This window comes from Podarcis cretensis (genome assembly GCF_951804945.1).
Source record: "Podarcis cretensis genome assembly, chromosome: 2".
NCBI classification, from domain to species: domain Eukaryota; kingdom Metazoa; phylum Chordata; class Lepidosauria; order Squamata; family Lacertidae; genus Podarcis; species Podarcis cretensis.
This window is the reverse complement of record NC_137171.1, coordinates 68,141,330-68,159,171: the sequence shown is the minus strand read 5'-3', so window position 1 is coordinate 68,159,171 and position 17,842 is coordinate 68,141,330. Positions and strand designations below refer to the sequence as shown.

At 41.8% G+C, this 17,842-nt stretch overlaps 1 protein-coding gene across 8 annotated transcripts in view; it reads left to right on the top strand.

The window, feature by feature from the left end:
- EBF1 (EBF transcription factor 1) overlaps positions 1-17,842 on the top strand; it is a 386,228-nt gene that overhangs the window by 24,598 nt on the left and 343,788 nt on the right. For all 8 annotated transcript variants that reach the window (XM_079968255.1, XM_079968251.1, XM_079968254.1 and 5 more), the window contains exon 6: positions 6,000-6,068. In XM_079968255.1, coding sequence (XP_079824381.1) covers positions 6,000-6,068 — 69 coding nt within the window. The remainder of the gene's footprint in view (positions 1-5,999; positions 6,069-17,842) is intronic.

Genomic DNA, 17,842 nt, shown 5'->3' with positions numbered 1-17,842 from the left:
CCCGAGGTACCACTGTACTCTCAATGCAACACATTACAGGTTACAGTATTATTTTATTTTATTTGGGGGCTATCGTTCTCATGTTCTAACATAGTATAACCCAGATCATCATTAGCTTCTGAACAGGATGGTTCACCTCTGCTTTTTGTTCTGTGGTGGTTTCAAGACTGATCATTCTCAGAGCACTAAATGACCCAACACACATACACAGAACAAATGCCTAGCATTTATACAGTATATGCCAAGCTTCACATTGTTCAGTGCAGAAATCCTTACACAACTGCTGGGTATGGCTGACTGATATTCTCACCATTATATAGATTGGGTGTGTGTGTGGTTACCCAGTGAATTCATGACTGATAAAGACATTTTATCCAGAGCCTTCCTGTGCCATTGCTCACTCTCTTAGGCATCAAATGAGACATGATGTGGGGTTTTTGTGATTGGCTCTCCAGTGCATATACCTCCACAATCCTTTTGATCATTCGATTTCAATTCCAGCATGGGGAACCTGTGGCCATTCAGATGTTGTTGGACTGAAGTTCCCACCCATCCCAGACAAAATGGCTAATGGTCAGGGAATATGGGAGTTGTAGTCCAGCCACAACCTGGAGGGCACCAGGTTCCTCACCCTTGCTATAAGAATAATAATAAGAAGAAGAGTTTGGATTTGATATCCCGCTTTATCACTACCCGAAGGAGTCTCAAAGCAGCTAACAATCTCCTTTCCCTTCCTCCCCCACAAAAAACGCTCTGTGAGGTGAGTGAGGCTGAGAGACTTCAGAGAAGTGTGACTAGCCCAAGGTCACCCAGCAGCTACATGTGGAGGAGCGGGGACGCGAATCCGGTTCAACAGATTATGAGTCCACCGCTCTTAACCACTACACCACACTGGATCTTTAATGAGATCAGGGTTGTAGTGTACCATGACCCTGATTGAAATAGTCCTCCTGAAGCCATGGACAGGTTCCCATGTAGCTGACATTAGTTTCAGGCGTGTGTGATTTGGATCAGCCCTGTGCCTCACTGCACTACAGCCCCAGTCCAAATTAGACCCATGGCTGCTTTTAAAGAGGTGGGAAAACATCCAGTGATCCAGTCACAGATATTTCCTGCAAAACCTAGTTTGGTCTGCAGCTCTAGCTTTCTTAAAACAACAACAACCACAACCACCTCAACAACTCTGAATCATCAAAATGAATTTGCTTTGAGTCGTATATTTATTGGCATGGTCCATATGTTGTTTTAAAAAACAACAACAAGCCAGTTTTAATGTAGGAGAAGCACTCTTTGTTTAAAGCTCACTCTCACAAAAGTTATGTTTATGAAAATCAATAAGAAATATATATAATGATCATGATGCAGCCAGAACTAAACAATTTTAAATCCTACTGATTTCAAAGAGAGAGAGAAACACATGCTTAAAAAGAAAAATTAAGATTTAAAAGTGCTTAACTGTGCCTTCATTATGACCTTATTTGTTCTGTTTATGTACCTACATATAAATTCATGCAATAATCAAAGTGGAACTCGGTTCTGAGGGGTTCAACTGCTCTGAGGAGACCCCAGGTTTCTAGGCATGGGTTTGGGATGAGGCATCAACAAGTGGAATGAGTGTGCTTATCACTCAAGTGATTAAAAATGCCATTCTTTTCAGATATGACTCATTGTGGGTCCCCGTGCGTTCTCCCTCTATTGCTAACTATTTTAATGCGTGCATTCCGCCCATCTCCTTATCGCTTACTAATTCCTCAGTAGTCTGGGTGGGGCCCTTAGTTTTCAACAGTCATTTAAAACAATTTTATGTCGATCACTTTTTTAATCTTGCACTCATCTTGGAGAGGAGGTGAGGTCACATCTTTAATTAGTACTACTTCTTTGGAAGGGAGTGCTATTTGCAGGTTTTCTTTTTTTAAAAAAAGATATGAAAAATGTTTCTAGCAGTACATGAGTGTGGGGGTGTGGGGAAATATGACAGGGTGGTGTGAAAATTGATAGACAGTCCTCAGATGCTGATATGTCTTAAAAGTTATTTTTTACGGAGCAGAGAACAAATCAACGGTTCTCATTATATTTGGCGCAACCAAAACAATGCCAATTCCCCTCAGGTGTGGAAATCCATTCATCTGTGAAAAAGTAAAAAAGTTTGAAGCCCTTTATAGCTGCTGTGAGCTTTCTGCCTTGTGCAAAGAGTTGTGTGTTCTTTCCCATTTTTATTTTCGTAAAACTGCTTAAACAGTCTGGTTTTGTAAAAGGCGCTTCTGTTATGCTTAGTGCCGTTTATCATTTTATTGCCAATCTTGGTGGGTCCCCATACATTATTCGCTATATTGTTGCACAGCACAAGCAAACCTTTGTTGCTCTCCCTGGAGATCTATTTATATGGCACGACACTTCCAAGAACTCTACTGGGGAAAAGAAGTCTATATTCACACACAGTTGGTATAGGGTGAGCTTCTAGTGAGGGGCTGAATTCTGGCAAGATTCAAGTCACACATTGAATATTGCTGGTCCTCTTCACCCTTCACTTCCCTGCCTTCCTGAACCCTGGCCTTCCCTTTAGCATTTTTGATGGGAGGCCAAGAAGCCAACAGCATATACTGCTTGCATGTAAATTTCCTTCATCATATCAGTATCTGATCCCAAGTGCTTCTGTTCAATACTTCCCCTCATACACACACAGGGCACAGAGCAGCCCTGTCACAACAGCCATGTCATGTGAGTAACACATGAGGTATTCTGCCCCAAGACGTTTTGCTCCCTAGTCCAAACCCCCCTGCTTTACCCTACTACGATTCTTTCATTCAGGTAGCAATTTGCCCCTTCCTCGATCCACCCAGATGGTGCCACTTAAAACAGGTTGCTTCACCCTGCTGTATGATTGGTCCAGCTTTGTGTATGTGCTAGGAAATAGTGTGTGATTTAGTGAGGGTGAGGAGGGGGGTCTCCACATGACAGTTGTTGCTGTGAAGCACCCAGATCATAAAGTGGCTTGAAAATTTCTTTTGGGGGGAGGGGAGTCTGAATGCACGAAGTCCTATATTTGTATATTTAGGCATGCACAAGGACCAAGAGAAAGATACAGAAGGATGCATCTCTCTAACTTTAGAAGTTGAGGGCATATGGCTTTGTTTGCCTTCCATGATTCCATTTTAGGTATCCTCAGACACCACAAACTTATTAAACATGGGGATGAGGACAATGATAGTGTCTATAGCCAAATCTCCCACCACCCCAGGCATTCCCATTTCCTCATGGGCAACTTACTGGGCATTGGCATGGCCAACCACTCAGAAAGGTCTAGGCAGCCAGTTGATCTGTCCAATCCCAATATCCACCATGCAGGTGCACCATAGAGATAGGAAAAGGTTAAGAGCGATCCTCGCATGCACACTTCCTGGCTCTGCTCGCAAAGCAAGTCTTTGTACAGAGAGCAGGCACATCCAGTTTGTTTGTTTTTTAACTAAAAAAATGTTTAGGGGTACGTACTCTCATTTTCCTACTCATATTGAAATACTGCCCCTCAATGAGACCAAACTTAAATTCACAAAATGTTTAAGGGTATGCGTACCCCTGCGTCCCCCCAGAAAAAAAGCACTGGGCATGTCCATAGAGATCAGAAAAAGTAAAGAGTGATACTTGCACACACACTGTCTGGTTCTGTTTGCCAAATCCTGGGTGATTTGGCAAATTCAAACCATCCAAACTGAAATTTTACCCCCCCCCCCCAAGAAAGAGGACCTGTCTGGGAAAAAGAGGATGTATGGCAACCCTAATCTACTCAGAAGCAAGTGTGTGATATTTTAGCCTAAATTGCAGTGGAAGTAGAATATTTAAGAGCATGTATTATGATAACCTTTTTTAAAAACACTTCACAACTCTAGCAGGATATGTGGGCAATAATGCAAGAAAGAATTAGTTATACCAGAGAAGGCTTAACTTGTTGTCATGGACTGGCTGGATGCAGAGCAGTGGTGGGTAGGGCTGCCATACGTCCAGGATTTACCGGGCATTACTGGGATTTCAGAGGCAGAAGTGACATATGGGGGGAAATTCCGGAAGGCAGCAGTTTGTCCTCTGGCAACCCTAGTGGTGGGAGGCACCAGCTGGTAAATCTCCAAGGGAACCCCTGGGGGAAGAAGGCCCAGAGCCAGGGGGAGTGGTGGTGGGACGACAATGGGTGCTCAGAGGGAGAAGAGGGAGCAGATTGGGAATAGGAAGTGTTGGAAGCAAAAGAGGCAACAGGGTTTGGCGAGCAGAAAGAGGCTGTGGCAGAGAGCAGTCCAGAAGGGGAGGCTGGAGAGGAGGGAGGCTCAAGAGGCAAGGTGGAGGCAGGCTGCTGAAGAAGCCAAGGAGTCTCCCCCTCCTGCTCTCTCCCAGAACACAGAGAGGAGTGAAGAGGGTGGAGCAAACAGAGACAATACAAAGGAGCCTCAGGATGCTGGGGAAGGACCCCGCCGGGAGGCAGAGACTGAGCTGTGGGAAAGTGGGGAGCTTTAGTCTTCACAACTGCCTCATTGGGGCAAGACCTACTCAGGAAGGGTTGCTGTTATCACTAGGCCTCCACTGTTTTGGTTCCTTTCATGGGCGTAGCCAGGATTTGGGGGGCGCAGGACTTTTGTTAGGGGGCAGAACCGATGTGATTGATCAGTTAGTTAAGTATTTCTATTGTTTTACTTGTTCTAGGGGTGGCAGCTGAGCCCCCTGTAGCTACGCCCATGGTTCTTTTGACTAAACAGTTAACTTCACTGACACCAGGTGTTTTCTTGCTGACCTGACTCCAGCTCCTAACAACTGTGGCCATTCAGGTGTTATTGGACTCGAAATTCCCACTAGCCCCAGCCAACATGGCCACCAACCTGCTCCGGTGTTTGTAATTTGTTTTATTTTTATTTTCTTACATTTATGCCCTTGTTTCTTCTGTCATGGACTCCAAGGCAGTGTACACGTGGCTTCCCAATAGTCACACATCCAGGCACTGATCAGAACAAGTTATGCTTAACTTCAACAAGGTGGTGCCCTCATGTGCCTTTGAACTGTACCATAGGGTTTTAAATGTAAAGACTGATACATTCCTTGTTGGCAATTAGTTTTGCCAGAGAGGTATGGTAGCCAAAGAGGGTCAGGCAGAATTGGCTTCAGAGACAGATTTGGCTTAGAGTCTATGAATGCCGATCACTATTTTTGAAGAGATCTGCACTGCAGTCCTGTGCATTGAATTGTGAGAGTCAAACAAGAAATATGAAAATGCATCTCACTGTTAAGAGATGGTTATTTGAGATGTTGGTACGTTTTCCAGCACCAAGTGTCAAAGTGGAAATAGATCATGATCACACTTGGTATTACCTGCTAATAAGGTGTAAATGCAAATTTCATGGCCATGTAGCATTTTTGTCTTTATTCCAAACAGGCATCTTCCAGCATATTGAATGAAATGTGGGAAGAATGTTCTTAAATAATGCAACATGGAAAACATTATGAATTTCTTTTGCTTTCTGGATTCCAAGCGTTCCCAAACCTTGCCGTCAAGTTTACAAACAGCTGCAAAACAATTAGGTCTAGAAATGTTTTTTGTTTTTAAATGAGAAGCTGAGAGATTGAGGGTTCTAACAGTCTACGGAACAAGTGCATTCAAACAATCTCTTCTCCATAGGAGTTTTCTGCCTGCTCTCTTTCTAAACTTATCTATGGGACGTCTCGAACCATTGCAATGTAACTGGAGAAGGTCATAATCATTATCTCAAGAAATCTTGCATTATTATCCCTAAAAAGTGGGATAACCCTCTTTCCCCCTTTTTATTTATTAATTGTTGTTGCTTGCCAGCTGTACAAGATGTTAGACCTAGTCATTAACCCATATGTGACCTTCTATATTCAACTGATTTCCAGACAGGGACAGAACAGTAACTCTAGCCGGCAATGTGAACCCTCCTGTATTTGTAATTATGATTTTGAGAGTGTAATGGCTGCACTAAATCCTCTCCCTTTTTGCTCTGTAGCCGCTGTTGTGACAAGAAAAGCTGCGGCAACAGAAATGAGACTCCTTCAGATCCAGTGATAATTGACAGGTAAGGGCTGCTATCCTTTTCCTTGAATTTATTCGAGCTATTTGTGGTGTGTGTGGTAGTTGGTTTTCTTTTTGTGGGGTGGGGGGGACGACGACTCCTCATTATAATGAAACACCTGCCTTGTGTTGCTAATGGGCAAAGAGTGATGTGCGTCCGTGGGCGTAATTTTGTCGTTCATAGGGAATTAGTAATGCTATAAGGTTTTGATTTTTGTGGAAAGGCCATATGGAATGTAACTGTGAGTGGAGGCTCTGTGGAGCGTTCTGGTGCTAGTCTCTGATTCATGCTCCTAAAGGGGGACATTTTTCTCTGCAACTTTCTGCGCCTCGATTCGCATGCTGTGCCTGGGAAGCTTCGGGAATATAAAATAATAATAGTTTGTGATTTATGAAATGTGGTTGGGTGCTTATAAATATTTAACTTTTTACTTTGAAAAATGTTTGAATCATTATCACTTTTTAGCTACAGTAGTTCCCTTGGATGCAATCTATCTAAATTGTAAGGTTTGTTTTATTTTATTTATGCATTAAGATATTTGAAAACTAAAGATTCCTCTGCCCCCCCTTTCTCAACAACCCCCCCACCCCCAGATTCCAGCTTGTTTTCTTTGGTTTGAGTGCAGTTTTGATTGTATTGCCAGTTGATTAATTCATTTTGCCTGTCTTAATTATTACGGTTTCTAAACCGATCCAAATTACTAATCTGACATGACCGAATAAATCACTGTAGAACAATAAATTCGCTGGAGTTGTTCTGTGCAATTTGCACTCAGCAGACTTGCAAATTAGGCAACGCTGTAGCCAAAGAGTCACTTTTACATTTTAATTATTGAAGCTCGTCATACAGAAACATATGATAAACTGTTACGATGTCGCATTACTTTGTGAGAATTAAGTGACCACGCAAGGCTGATACTGTCCATTATCAGTTAAGAGAAGGAGTACTATATCATTGTGGTGTGGAACTCTTCCTCTTGCTTTGCTGCCTGAGTTAATGTTCGCAACGTTCAATTCATCCTCTTTGTTGGATTGCTCAGAAAGTGCCGTGTGATGTAAAGCAAGGTGGCATTCTGTTATGCAGTGACTGGAAAGACATGATTGATAAGCCATTGTATTTATGTAGTTTTATGTCTTTGGTATGGCTTTTGAAACAAGAAGTTATGCTTTCATGGCAAATGTCTTTGCAAATTATTCCTGAGTTAGTTTACAGTACAGTTGCAGTGAATTTATATTGCATACTTGCTTTGCTGAAGAGTGTTAGGTGAACACAGGAGAGCACAAAAGTAATTAATTAATGTGTCTGTTGTGTATTCAAGGTGTATTATAGTCTGATGGGGAATTAAAGATGGCACTTGCAGTTGCATGGAAAATTTATATGTCTCCTACATGGTTCTCAACAACGAGATAGATACTGAATGTGAAATGTGTGTGGTTCTACCTACATATAGATGTGCTGGCTGTGGTTCATTTTAGGAATAAAACCATTGGCACTGACTGCATTTTGGTCAAGCATATTTCAGCTTAGTAAGCCAAGAGACGAACAAGCATTTTTGCCCATGCGTGAAGATCCTGTGTTCCTCCCTTCATATTGCAAGAAGTCAAATTGCAAAATCTATAATTAACCACAATTTCTCATTTTGTCCAAGCTGAGGAGAAAATGGTTATAAGCTTTGGAGCAAGTGAGGGGTGCTAAACCGACTTCAAACTGTGGTTTCATATCCTGGCATGTTTCAAAGCCATGGTTTCTTGGAAATGAATGATTGAAAACTATGGTTAATTAGGTTTGCTGTTTTGCTTGTGTGGATAGGCAAAAGCTGTCCATATCTTGACTTACTAAGCTGAAATCAGTCATCTGATCCAGGCACCCTCTTCTGCACATTGTTCCTCCTCTTAGTAGTTTTGGACAACTTGGGTCATACGGTACTTCACCAGCATTGCAAAAACTTTGAGCTGAGGCAGATTAAAAGCTGAAATTTGGTTGTGGAACTGGGCTCTATTAAACTTTGCCTCACCACACATTTTGAGTGTGAACTGGTTAATCTTTTAAAATTCTTCCCTCGGTTTTAAGTGGTGACTTTGATATGGAAGGTTGATATGACTGTGGTTTGAATAACATCTGATTTTGACCCGCTCCTTTGGGTTGCAGTGGCATAAGAAATTTGACTCAGCTGTGCTGTAATTAGCCTTCCCTGTGTTTTTGAAACAGGATTGAGTTACCTGGATCGCATTAGTGTGGCTTCTATTGTTGCCGCTTAGCATCTGTCCCAGTAGGGTACTTAAAACCTTTTTCTTGGCCAGGGCTAGTTCAAACAATTTAGGCAAAATAAAGTATGCGCTTTGTACAGCTAGTGGCTCTGGTGATGTTACTAGTGACATTTACCCTGTGCATATTATTTTCCCCTTGGCTTAGAAAAGCATAAAACAATCTATATGAAGCCTGTGTTTTAAACAGAGTACTTTACAAATTGTTTTAACATTAAAAAGCCGTCACGAGCTGGAGCATATGTTGAGTTGCACTCTGCTGTCACTCTGGCGTGCATAAAATTGTAAGCTATTATGCCAATTGATATGCAAAACCATATTTAGCTATTTTTTATTTGCAAGTGATCCTTCGCAGGACACATTTGGGGAGAGGGAGAGAGATTGCAAAGATGTTCTCTGATGCCTAGCAGACTGCTCAGTCTTGTATTTGACCTGTATTAATAGAATGGGCACCTTAAATGCTACATTTAAGTAGGCAAGGATCACATTTAAATCATAGACATGTTTCCTTATGAGGATTACTACCTCTTTGCTATATCTGCAGAATACGGTTTTTCAAATGTCTGATCAAGAAGGATACTTACGATTTTTACACATACACTCTAAATGATTTTGGAGCATGTCTGGAAAATTTTGAATGACAGTAGCCACATGTGAGTATTGACAATTCTGGACAATTGTGAATCTCTGAAAATTCAAAGATACACTGGTGAATATAGGCAGCTTAAAAGCGATTACATTTGTGTGTTATGAAAAGTGGGGATATATGACACATCTAAAACCTTTGTACCTACAGAGTTGTATAACATGCTCTTTTGCCTCCAATTATCATTTATATTCATTTATAATAGTCAGAATGAACTGGAGCCATTTAATCATAAATGTAGAGTGTTGGAACTGCCTCAGCAGATGCACTGGGAAATGACTTTGTATTTAGAGGAGCACGTTTTGATTGCGATCAAAATGACCTTAGGAAATTTTCTATACTCTAGAGATCTGTCTTCCCTCCATACTGTGGCATCAATCTATTTTTCTCATAGGCAGTTTGTATTACAGAGCAAAAGAAGTTGCTTTATACCATCGGTTCATATAGCCCAGTATTGTATGGCTGGCTCCAGGCTTGAGGGGAACGTGGTCTAAGTGTCCCCTCTCTATCGTTGCGTCTTATCACCTGGCTACAATGATAGCACTTCAAGGAGTGCTGTGTTGCTGGATTTAGTTACCCTTTAAATTCCCCACAATTCCTCAGAGTGACAAAAAGTTTGGGGCATTGAGAGAAATTAAAGTGGTGGCTTGATACAGTCACCTGGCGCTGCTCCAAATTCCACATCAGGTGGTGGTGGTGGTGGGGAATTAAGGTTGGAGATGAGTAGGTACTAGGGTCCTGTCAGTTGCTCAAGGATGCCAGACACAGGCTATGAATTCTGCTTACCATACATTGGTCCTTCCCAACCCTACCAGAGTTACCAGGGCATTTGCTTTTACTACAGAGTTCTGCTGAGTTATGGCCTCAGTGTGTTTGTGTTGTGCACGTGCGCGTACACACACAGATGCCTTAGAGATGCTGTAAAATAATTTTGAACACAATCACACAGATTAAAATAAAAGCCCTAGGGCTGCTTCAAATGAAATCATTGCACTAGTGGGCTTTTCCCACTCTCCGCCACTGCTGTGTGCCCCATTGCCTCCCCAAACCTGCTCCAGAGAGTCAGGAGAACCCCCAGAACAGTGTAAGGGAGGAAGAGAGGAGATACTGTTTGGTTTGCACGAACAGAAATGCTTGTACAGTACTGACGCAAGAATCTCCTGAGCACTACACTGAACGGAGCCCAGTATCCCCAATAAATGACATTTTAAAAGCCATTTGTTGCTTTGGCACAAGCTGTGCTGGTAACAGCTTTCCCCCATGCCCCAACTGGCCCTTCATGTGTTCCCTGTCTTTCTTAGTTCATTTTACAACAGGATGATACAGTTTATTGTACAGAAAGTATAGCAAAATGAGATAGGGCGTAACATCTATTTTAAGGTACATTATCATTTTTTAAGCGGAAGGTGCATGCATCCCCCTAAAAGCACCTGCAAGGTCATGGAGATGTGGTGGGGATGAGTCTTTGGAGGAAGCGAGTGCGATGCAAAACAATTCAGGGTGCAACAATTTCTGTTACAAGTGACTCTGTGTGCATTCAGCCTAGTAGTAGCAAAAAAATAAAATAAAAAATGAACCACTTCCTGTTATTACATTCTACATAGATTTAACATTCAAACGGTAACTCAAATTTGAATTTAAAAGGTTTGCTATAAAATTCCTGGGCAGGAATTGAATAAATTGTACTTTTATTGCCACAGTGGAGATTCCCATGTTCTAACCTTTTTTTCCATATAGCTATTCTAGTTCAATAAATAAAACCTCATTAGACTATTCCCATTTCAATGAGTTTATTAAATTTTACAGGAGTAATTAGCATAAGCTGTGCTAATTTTTCTGGAAGACTAATGAGAGAGCTTCCTAATTAGGTTTGCTTTGTAAGAATCTGAAAAGATGATAATGAAAAAAGTCACATAGGGTGCAATACAACAGGAAGGAAGAGTCTTATTATTTCTTGATTTGTGAAAGATGATTCTGTGTCTTGGCATGGCTTCAAACTTTAAAAAAAAGACTCACACACGTTTTAAAAAACCACCCAAACTGACCAGGGCTGAAACAGATATTCTAGTGAGATTTCTCTGCTTGTCATTTAGTTTCATCCCTGTCTCCCTTCATGGATGAAACAGTTGAGCAATGGTTCTCTTGGCTAAGATAAACATGGAAAGTAATGTCTACTTCCAATGTATATGGCAGAATCACTCCAGCATAAACACTCATACGTAGTGCCCTGGATCCCCTTAAATACCTGTTGTTTGAGCATGTATGCATTCCAGTGGTGGGAGAAAAACATCCCTGATGTATGGTTATTAATGGCTCCAATTCTCAATAATGACTGGGGAGAGATGATTTCCCACTTCCCTGCCAAGAGTCAAAAGTGATATCACAAGTGTGTCATTGCTAATAGTGAATCATTACCTCTGGCAAATAAGGTTTTTCAGGTTTTTAAGACATTTCAAAAACCTACAAAACTTGTTTGATGGAAGATGATTGCATTACAAAAGAAACATATATGGGCTGCACCTCCAGCTTTCTTATAAATGACTGTTTCTAACCATAGCTGCTATTTTCTGTATCCCTGTTGAGAGCTAATGCCCAAGAATCCGAGACTATTTCCCTAAACTAATAAAATAATTTATTCCAGTGCCTAGTGTACACAATTGCATCATGCAGAGACTCAGTATTAATTCTGATATCTGAAAGCAGCCACAGCGCTTAGCCACTGCCTCCAAGTTGGTTGTCTGATGCAGAGTTGTTACCTGGCTACTCTTTATATTAGCCATGCTAGAGAGGTTTTGTTTTGGAGGGATGGGGTTAGGCCTATACCCAATTTATCCATAATGAATAGGGCCATTTTTAAAGATAGTTACTCTAGGTATGTGATCAAGCAAATTCCCTTAAGCCAGGCAATTTCAGATGGTGTTTGTATGTTCCCAGTGTGCACTGGATTCCAGTGGAAAACATCTGCTCTCTGTGCCCATAACACTCTGTACTGGGATATTTTCCCAGATTGCTCTGTGGGAGAGTAGCCAGCAAGCTGCTCCTTTGTGAGAGAGCTGTTGTGTGACCACTGCCTCTAGAGCTCTGAATTCCTCAGCAAAGCGGTCCAGTTTTGCCTGTAACTATCTATCTATCTTGCTGATGCGGTGCTAAGTGTCTGAAAATAGTTTCTTCTTAGCATTGATTCACACAAGTGGTGCAGAAGAGGAAAAGCTTGTTCCATGATGACTTCCAGATGCTATCCATTGTGTGTGTATATGATATTGTAGGTTGAGTTTAGCATGGATTATTCCTTTCTTTTCTTTTTAATTTGGCACTGCCTGCACATTACTAGCTGATGTGACCTGAATGTGCCCAACCCTTTTCTGCAGCTGAAATGGTCATATGAATCCATCTTCTGTTCATACACTTGCATATGGGTCAAATACCTTAACACACTTATGCTCATGCCATAACCAGGATGGCACCAGTATGGGAAGAGGAAGGTATATGATATTGTGTATGTGTGTGTGTGTGTGTGTGTGTGTGTGTGTGTGATGGGAGGATCCAAATAGACAAAGCTCGGATGTAGCTTGATGTAGTCTTGGTAGTTCACGTAACGATGAACAGGAAGTCTGGTGTAAGATTTTTAGACGCGTTAATTAACCAGCATGAACTGTACTGTGAACAAAGATCTCAGTGCAGCAATTTCTTGCGAGGACAGAGGTATGCTTGAAACGTCTCTTCCTGCAAGGGCTGTCTCATTGACTGCAAAAGTGGTAAAATTCTGCCTATGCATCCCTTTGAACATGCACTCAGAGATCTGAAGTGAATGGGGCAGTGTGCAGGTTCATAAGTTCTATGTGTGCATGACCATTATGTTTGAGTTGCTCTGTCATTAAGGTAGCCGATCTGGGGAACATTCAGCACTTTTTAGTTTCATTGGTTTCAGTGGGAGTATCAAGCATGTGCTTCAATCTCTTTCTCTCATTGAATTAAATGAAACTCCAAAGCACTTAACCTTGCTTGGATTGTGCCTGATGTTTCTGTTGGGCTTAGGCCTGAGCTTTGCTTGGGAAAGTCAAGGACACACTACCTTCCAACAGGAAATACCTCCTTAAGAGTGACTATGGTTCTGCTCCCAGTGTTGATCCTTCTATTCCATCTGGAACAGCTGCAACTGGAATAACGATTGCCTTCCTGAACGTGTCATTTTGGAGTTATTGGTCATTGCTCCAGTTCATCGTGCAAGTTACCTACAAACCTATATGTGGAAAGCACCATAGTATGTAGCGAAACGTATGCATTCCTCTCTATTTTAAGCACACAATGGCCCTGTGAGTAAGGCTATGTTAAGAAATAGTGATTGGTCATCTAAGGAGCTTTGTGGCTGGGTGAGAATTTGAATTCAGGTCTCCAGAAGTCACCCAAGGCAAGTGTTTAACACACAACACCACCTTGGCCTCTCTTCCAGCCTTTCTTCATAGTCCTCCTTGCACCGTGGCACACACTGCCTCAGTATAACAGGAGTGAGAGGGTTGGCACCACTCATTTGATGCAATGGTATTTTCCTAATCTGCTGATTAGTTGCGGGGAAAGAGCTTGGAAACGTCTTATTTGGCCCATGCCAAATGAGTGGTCCCTGCCGCTTTCTTATTCCTGGAAAGTGGCTTGAAGATGATGGCTACAAGCTTCGCTTTTATTTCAGGGGCAAGTTCTGTGGAGAATATGTAGTGTACCTATATTCTTTTCAGTGTAAAAAAGCCCTTAAAGCATCTGGCTGAAAGGCAGGGCCTGATCCTGACAGGGTAGCCTAGAAAACACTGAGCACTCCCCACCCAACTTTGCAGGGGTGAGTACCTTAAAGGACCGGGCTTTTCTTTTGTTTCTCTTCACAAAACTTCAAATGTCCTATTCATAGCTATTGATTTCTTAATGCTAGCTGCTACTTCAAAGTGTGTGCAGGGGCAAAGAGGACAGAGGCGGCCCATAGGATTACCTGGGTCAACAGAACTAAGAATCTTTTATTCCATTTCATGTATTATTAAAAAGAGAGTTTTTTGGGGGGTGTAGATAGGTTCCCCTCCTCTTTTTTATGGATTGCGGGGGAGAGCAGAACGGAGAAAATCCAGAAATATCTAATCTCTGAATCATAGCTGTGAAGTAAATCTGATTTTGGGATCCCTTTGTTGTACTTGAAAAATGTGCCAAGGCAGTGGAAATACACGGGGTTCCAATATTAAGAAAAAGGTTGCTTTGATTAATTTGGGGTTTGCCTGTCTGCAGAGTGATGTGGAGTGGCCTTTTCTTGCTGAAGGATGATAGGACAGGTGACTTTTCAACCTTGACTGTAGAGCCACATTGTACAGAACCCCGGCTTCTCTGTAACAGTTATGCGGCTTCTTCGGAAATCATTAATTAAGAAGCAGCAACAAACATCTGTTATGCCAGAGAGTGACGGCCAATTGAAGTTTCCTTTCCTGAGTACTTGTGGTGGACCAGATCCACATTGCCCCTTTACACCTGATGTTGTACACCATGCGTACATGTGTGTGAACATGCTTTTATCAATCACTAGGATACTGTCTGGTGAACTCCTATAATTTCTTCGCAAACTTTAAATATATAAATGATTTTTTTTTAAATGAAACAATGCCAGAAAAGAGTATGTTCTTTTCTAGTGGAAGTTAGACCTGCAATGGCTGTGTTTAGAGAAGAGAGGAGCTTAGTTGCTTTGCAAAAACTTAGATGGGAAGGTGTGGATAGACGAAGCTTTTACTGTACTTCCATTTACTATCTTCTTTGAGAATCATTGCTTCATTGGCACCAGCAGCTTAACCGAGCAACTCAATGGTTGCTCGGTGCCACCTCCAGGTTTTGAGGGGCTCTTAGGCTAGGTGGTCCCCTGCTCTGTCACATGTTTGCTTGCCTTCTTCCGTCTGCACAACTACCTAGAGAGGGAGCATACAAATCAATATGGCTAACCTGATCCAAAACACCCACCCACCTCACTCACACACGAAAACAAAGATCACCACAGCCAATCACAAACAAACAATCACACCCTAGGCCAACCCCAACCTCTCTCACCACCAAAGGAACACAAGTGAACAACACAAGCAACACTGACACCAAACTCTACATACATTAAGCATAATAGAAACATCGCCACCCGACCCCACCCCCATCCATCTTCCCTCCCTCCACCCCCTTTCTTTTTTCTTTCTTTTCTTTCTTTTTTCTCCCCCTAATGCCTCAACAAATGAAACGGATTTGTAAAAATGCTACATGGAAAAAAATATATGAGGCATTACACTTACCTCTGTAAAACAAGAAAATCCATAATAATATATATATATATTTATAAAAAAAACTACCTAGAGAGGGAGTGTGCAGAATACTGCACAGTAGTGAGCAGCAGGGTAGGGTGATAGTGCTCACTTTACCTCCCACTTATTGTGTTGCTGATGTAAGTAGTAGACAGGCAGGTCAGCAGGGTGCAAACCAGCTGGAGGAAGCACCACCTTGGTGTGTTTGCGCTGCACAAACTTCTCCTTCTCTACCTCCTGGTAAGCAGCAGTAACATGGGCAATGAGCAGAGCACCGCTTCACTGCCCCATCACTTGCTACTGACGCTACTCCACCTATTTATTCTTACCACAGCTTGTATGATTAGAGAAGGCAGATGAAGAGGTAGCAACACCAAAGCGGAAGAGCAGCAGGGTCAGGAGGCTCTGGGCCATTCCCTGCTGCAGGGTGTGGAACTCAGCACAATGTGAACCAGTGATGTTAACCCCTGATGCTGCTGCCATCAAGTTTCAGCTGAAGAGCGGAGGGTCCATGGACTTATGAACCACCTAGGTCAAGCGGCAACCAGCAAGAGGAAAGGATCCTTTTCATATGATGCAGATGCTGCAGTGCCGGCCCTATAGCATCCAGCACCTGCACCACCAAGCGGTGGTGAAATTGCACAAGTACAACATGATGGCGCTGAAACCACATAAAGCAGTTCTTCCACCTCTCAGCTTCCATTTAGTGACTGCCTGGTGGCCAGTAAATGCACTAGAGTATAACTGCTAGAATGCACTGTGGTCATCAATACTTTCATATAATCCAGTAAAGCAAAAATCTATTTCATGCTGTTAATAAGATGGGTCAAATTACACTGTGATCTATAGATCCTACACAGAAGGTGGCAGATTTTTTAGAAAGGCATTTAATACAGCTTCAGAAAACAAGCAGCATGTGTCAAGAGCGTAGCATGCACTGAAATTTCTCTTTCTCTTTTAACATCCTAGCGTATTTCCTGTCGTAAGAGTTCTGGAAAAGTACAGGGTGCGCTATACAATGTTGTCTCTGTGTCATTTTGGGAACTGTGCACAGGCAGTTGTGATCAGATATATTAAAGTATAAATGAAAAGTTTACTTCCAAAATTATAAAGGAGAATATTTTAAGGTGGTTCCTACCCCCCCATTAAAAAAAAAAAGTCCTCTATCATTTGTGGCACTTTAAAATACTTGTGACACTTCTTTAGTATATGAAAATCTATATTCCAAATGAATGTGACATGTTTGATGCTGTTAATCTGCTCTGGGTATGAAGTAGGTCGTTAAAATGTGTTATTTCATTACCTTGAAATTATATCCTGGATGTTATTAAAGTGACCCAGATATAGACTTTCACAGCAGCCGTTGAAATGCTATGAACAGTACTTTTTTGTCTTCAGTTCTTAGCTCCTGGAAAGGTGTAGGCAGATGAAGATAAATCTAGCACAGGCCATTTCTCTGGTTACAAACCTTTGTTCCAGTGCAAATAAAGGTTTTATATATACAGGGTTCATTATAACAGAATTTTAATTGCTTTAATCTGGCAAAACTCCCTAGTCAGACAAGAATGTTTTTTTCCTCCCCTTTCTTCTTTTAAGATATAATGGAAATACCTCTTCTTGGATTCTGCAGTTTGGTATCCTTTCATTTTTTAAAAAATCCCCTAGATTAGAATATCAACAAAGTTATTCTAGAGGTTGTTAAAGTTGTGTTTCTTTCGGGATAGCCGGATTTTCATATTCTGAATGCACTGCTCCTAAATACACTTTTGGACTGAAGGGAAAGTACTTTGGAAGTAGGGTGTGTGTGTGTGTGTGTGTGTGTGTGTGTGTGAGAGAGAGAGAGAGAGAGAGAGAGAGAGAGAGAGAAAATATGTTATAAAGAATAGCCATGTTATGACTTGAACTGACACTCTAGCAATCTATATTATAGCAGCACCAGGCATCTCCAGCGTGGCTTTTCCAACTATATCATTTAGCTAACACTTGGAGACACAATAGTTTTGTATATATCTGTATGGAACAGTGTTGGCTAACACGCCTTTAATAAGAGATTGTCTTCTGCCCTGCCATATGCTACGGGAGCAGCCACCCGTTCTGTGGGGCTTTTGATTCCTCTCAATAAGATTATTTCAAATACTCTAATCCCGAATCATTGACATGAATACAAAAGCCTAGTGACATCTAATAGATGCCTCTTAGCTTTGCTTTTTTCCTCTTGTTCCTTGCCTTTTTCTTCTTTTTTTACCTGACAAAAAGCTTACAGACACTTGGGCTCTGTCTCTCAGTAGCAGCATGGGGGGCTGCTCATGAAATATAAAGGAGGAAAAAGGACTGACATAGGGCTGATAAGCCACAGAGCAAAGGACCATAGATTAAAAGTAAATGCCAGTAAATCCTATCCTGTACACTCACTTGTTCTTTTATTGTTTTCTTTAACTCTTCCTGTGCTGGAGGAAAATGCAGGCTGAGACCAGTAAAGGGGAAGACAGGCAACAGACGAAACTTAAGATTAGCTTGTTGCTCCCTTTCGTGTCAGTTTTGACACATTTCCTGGGGTCTGCC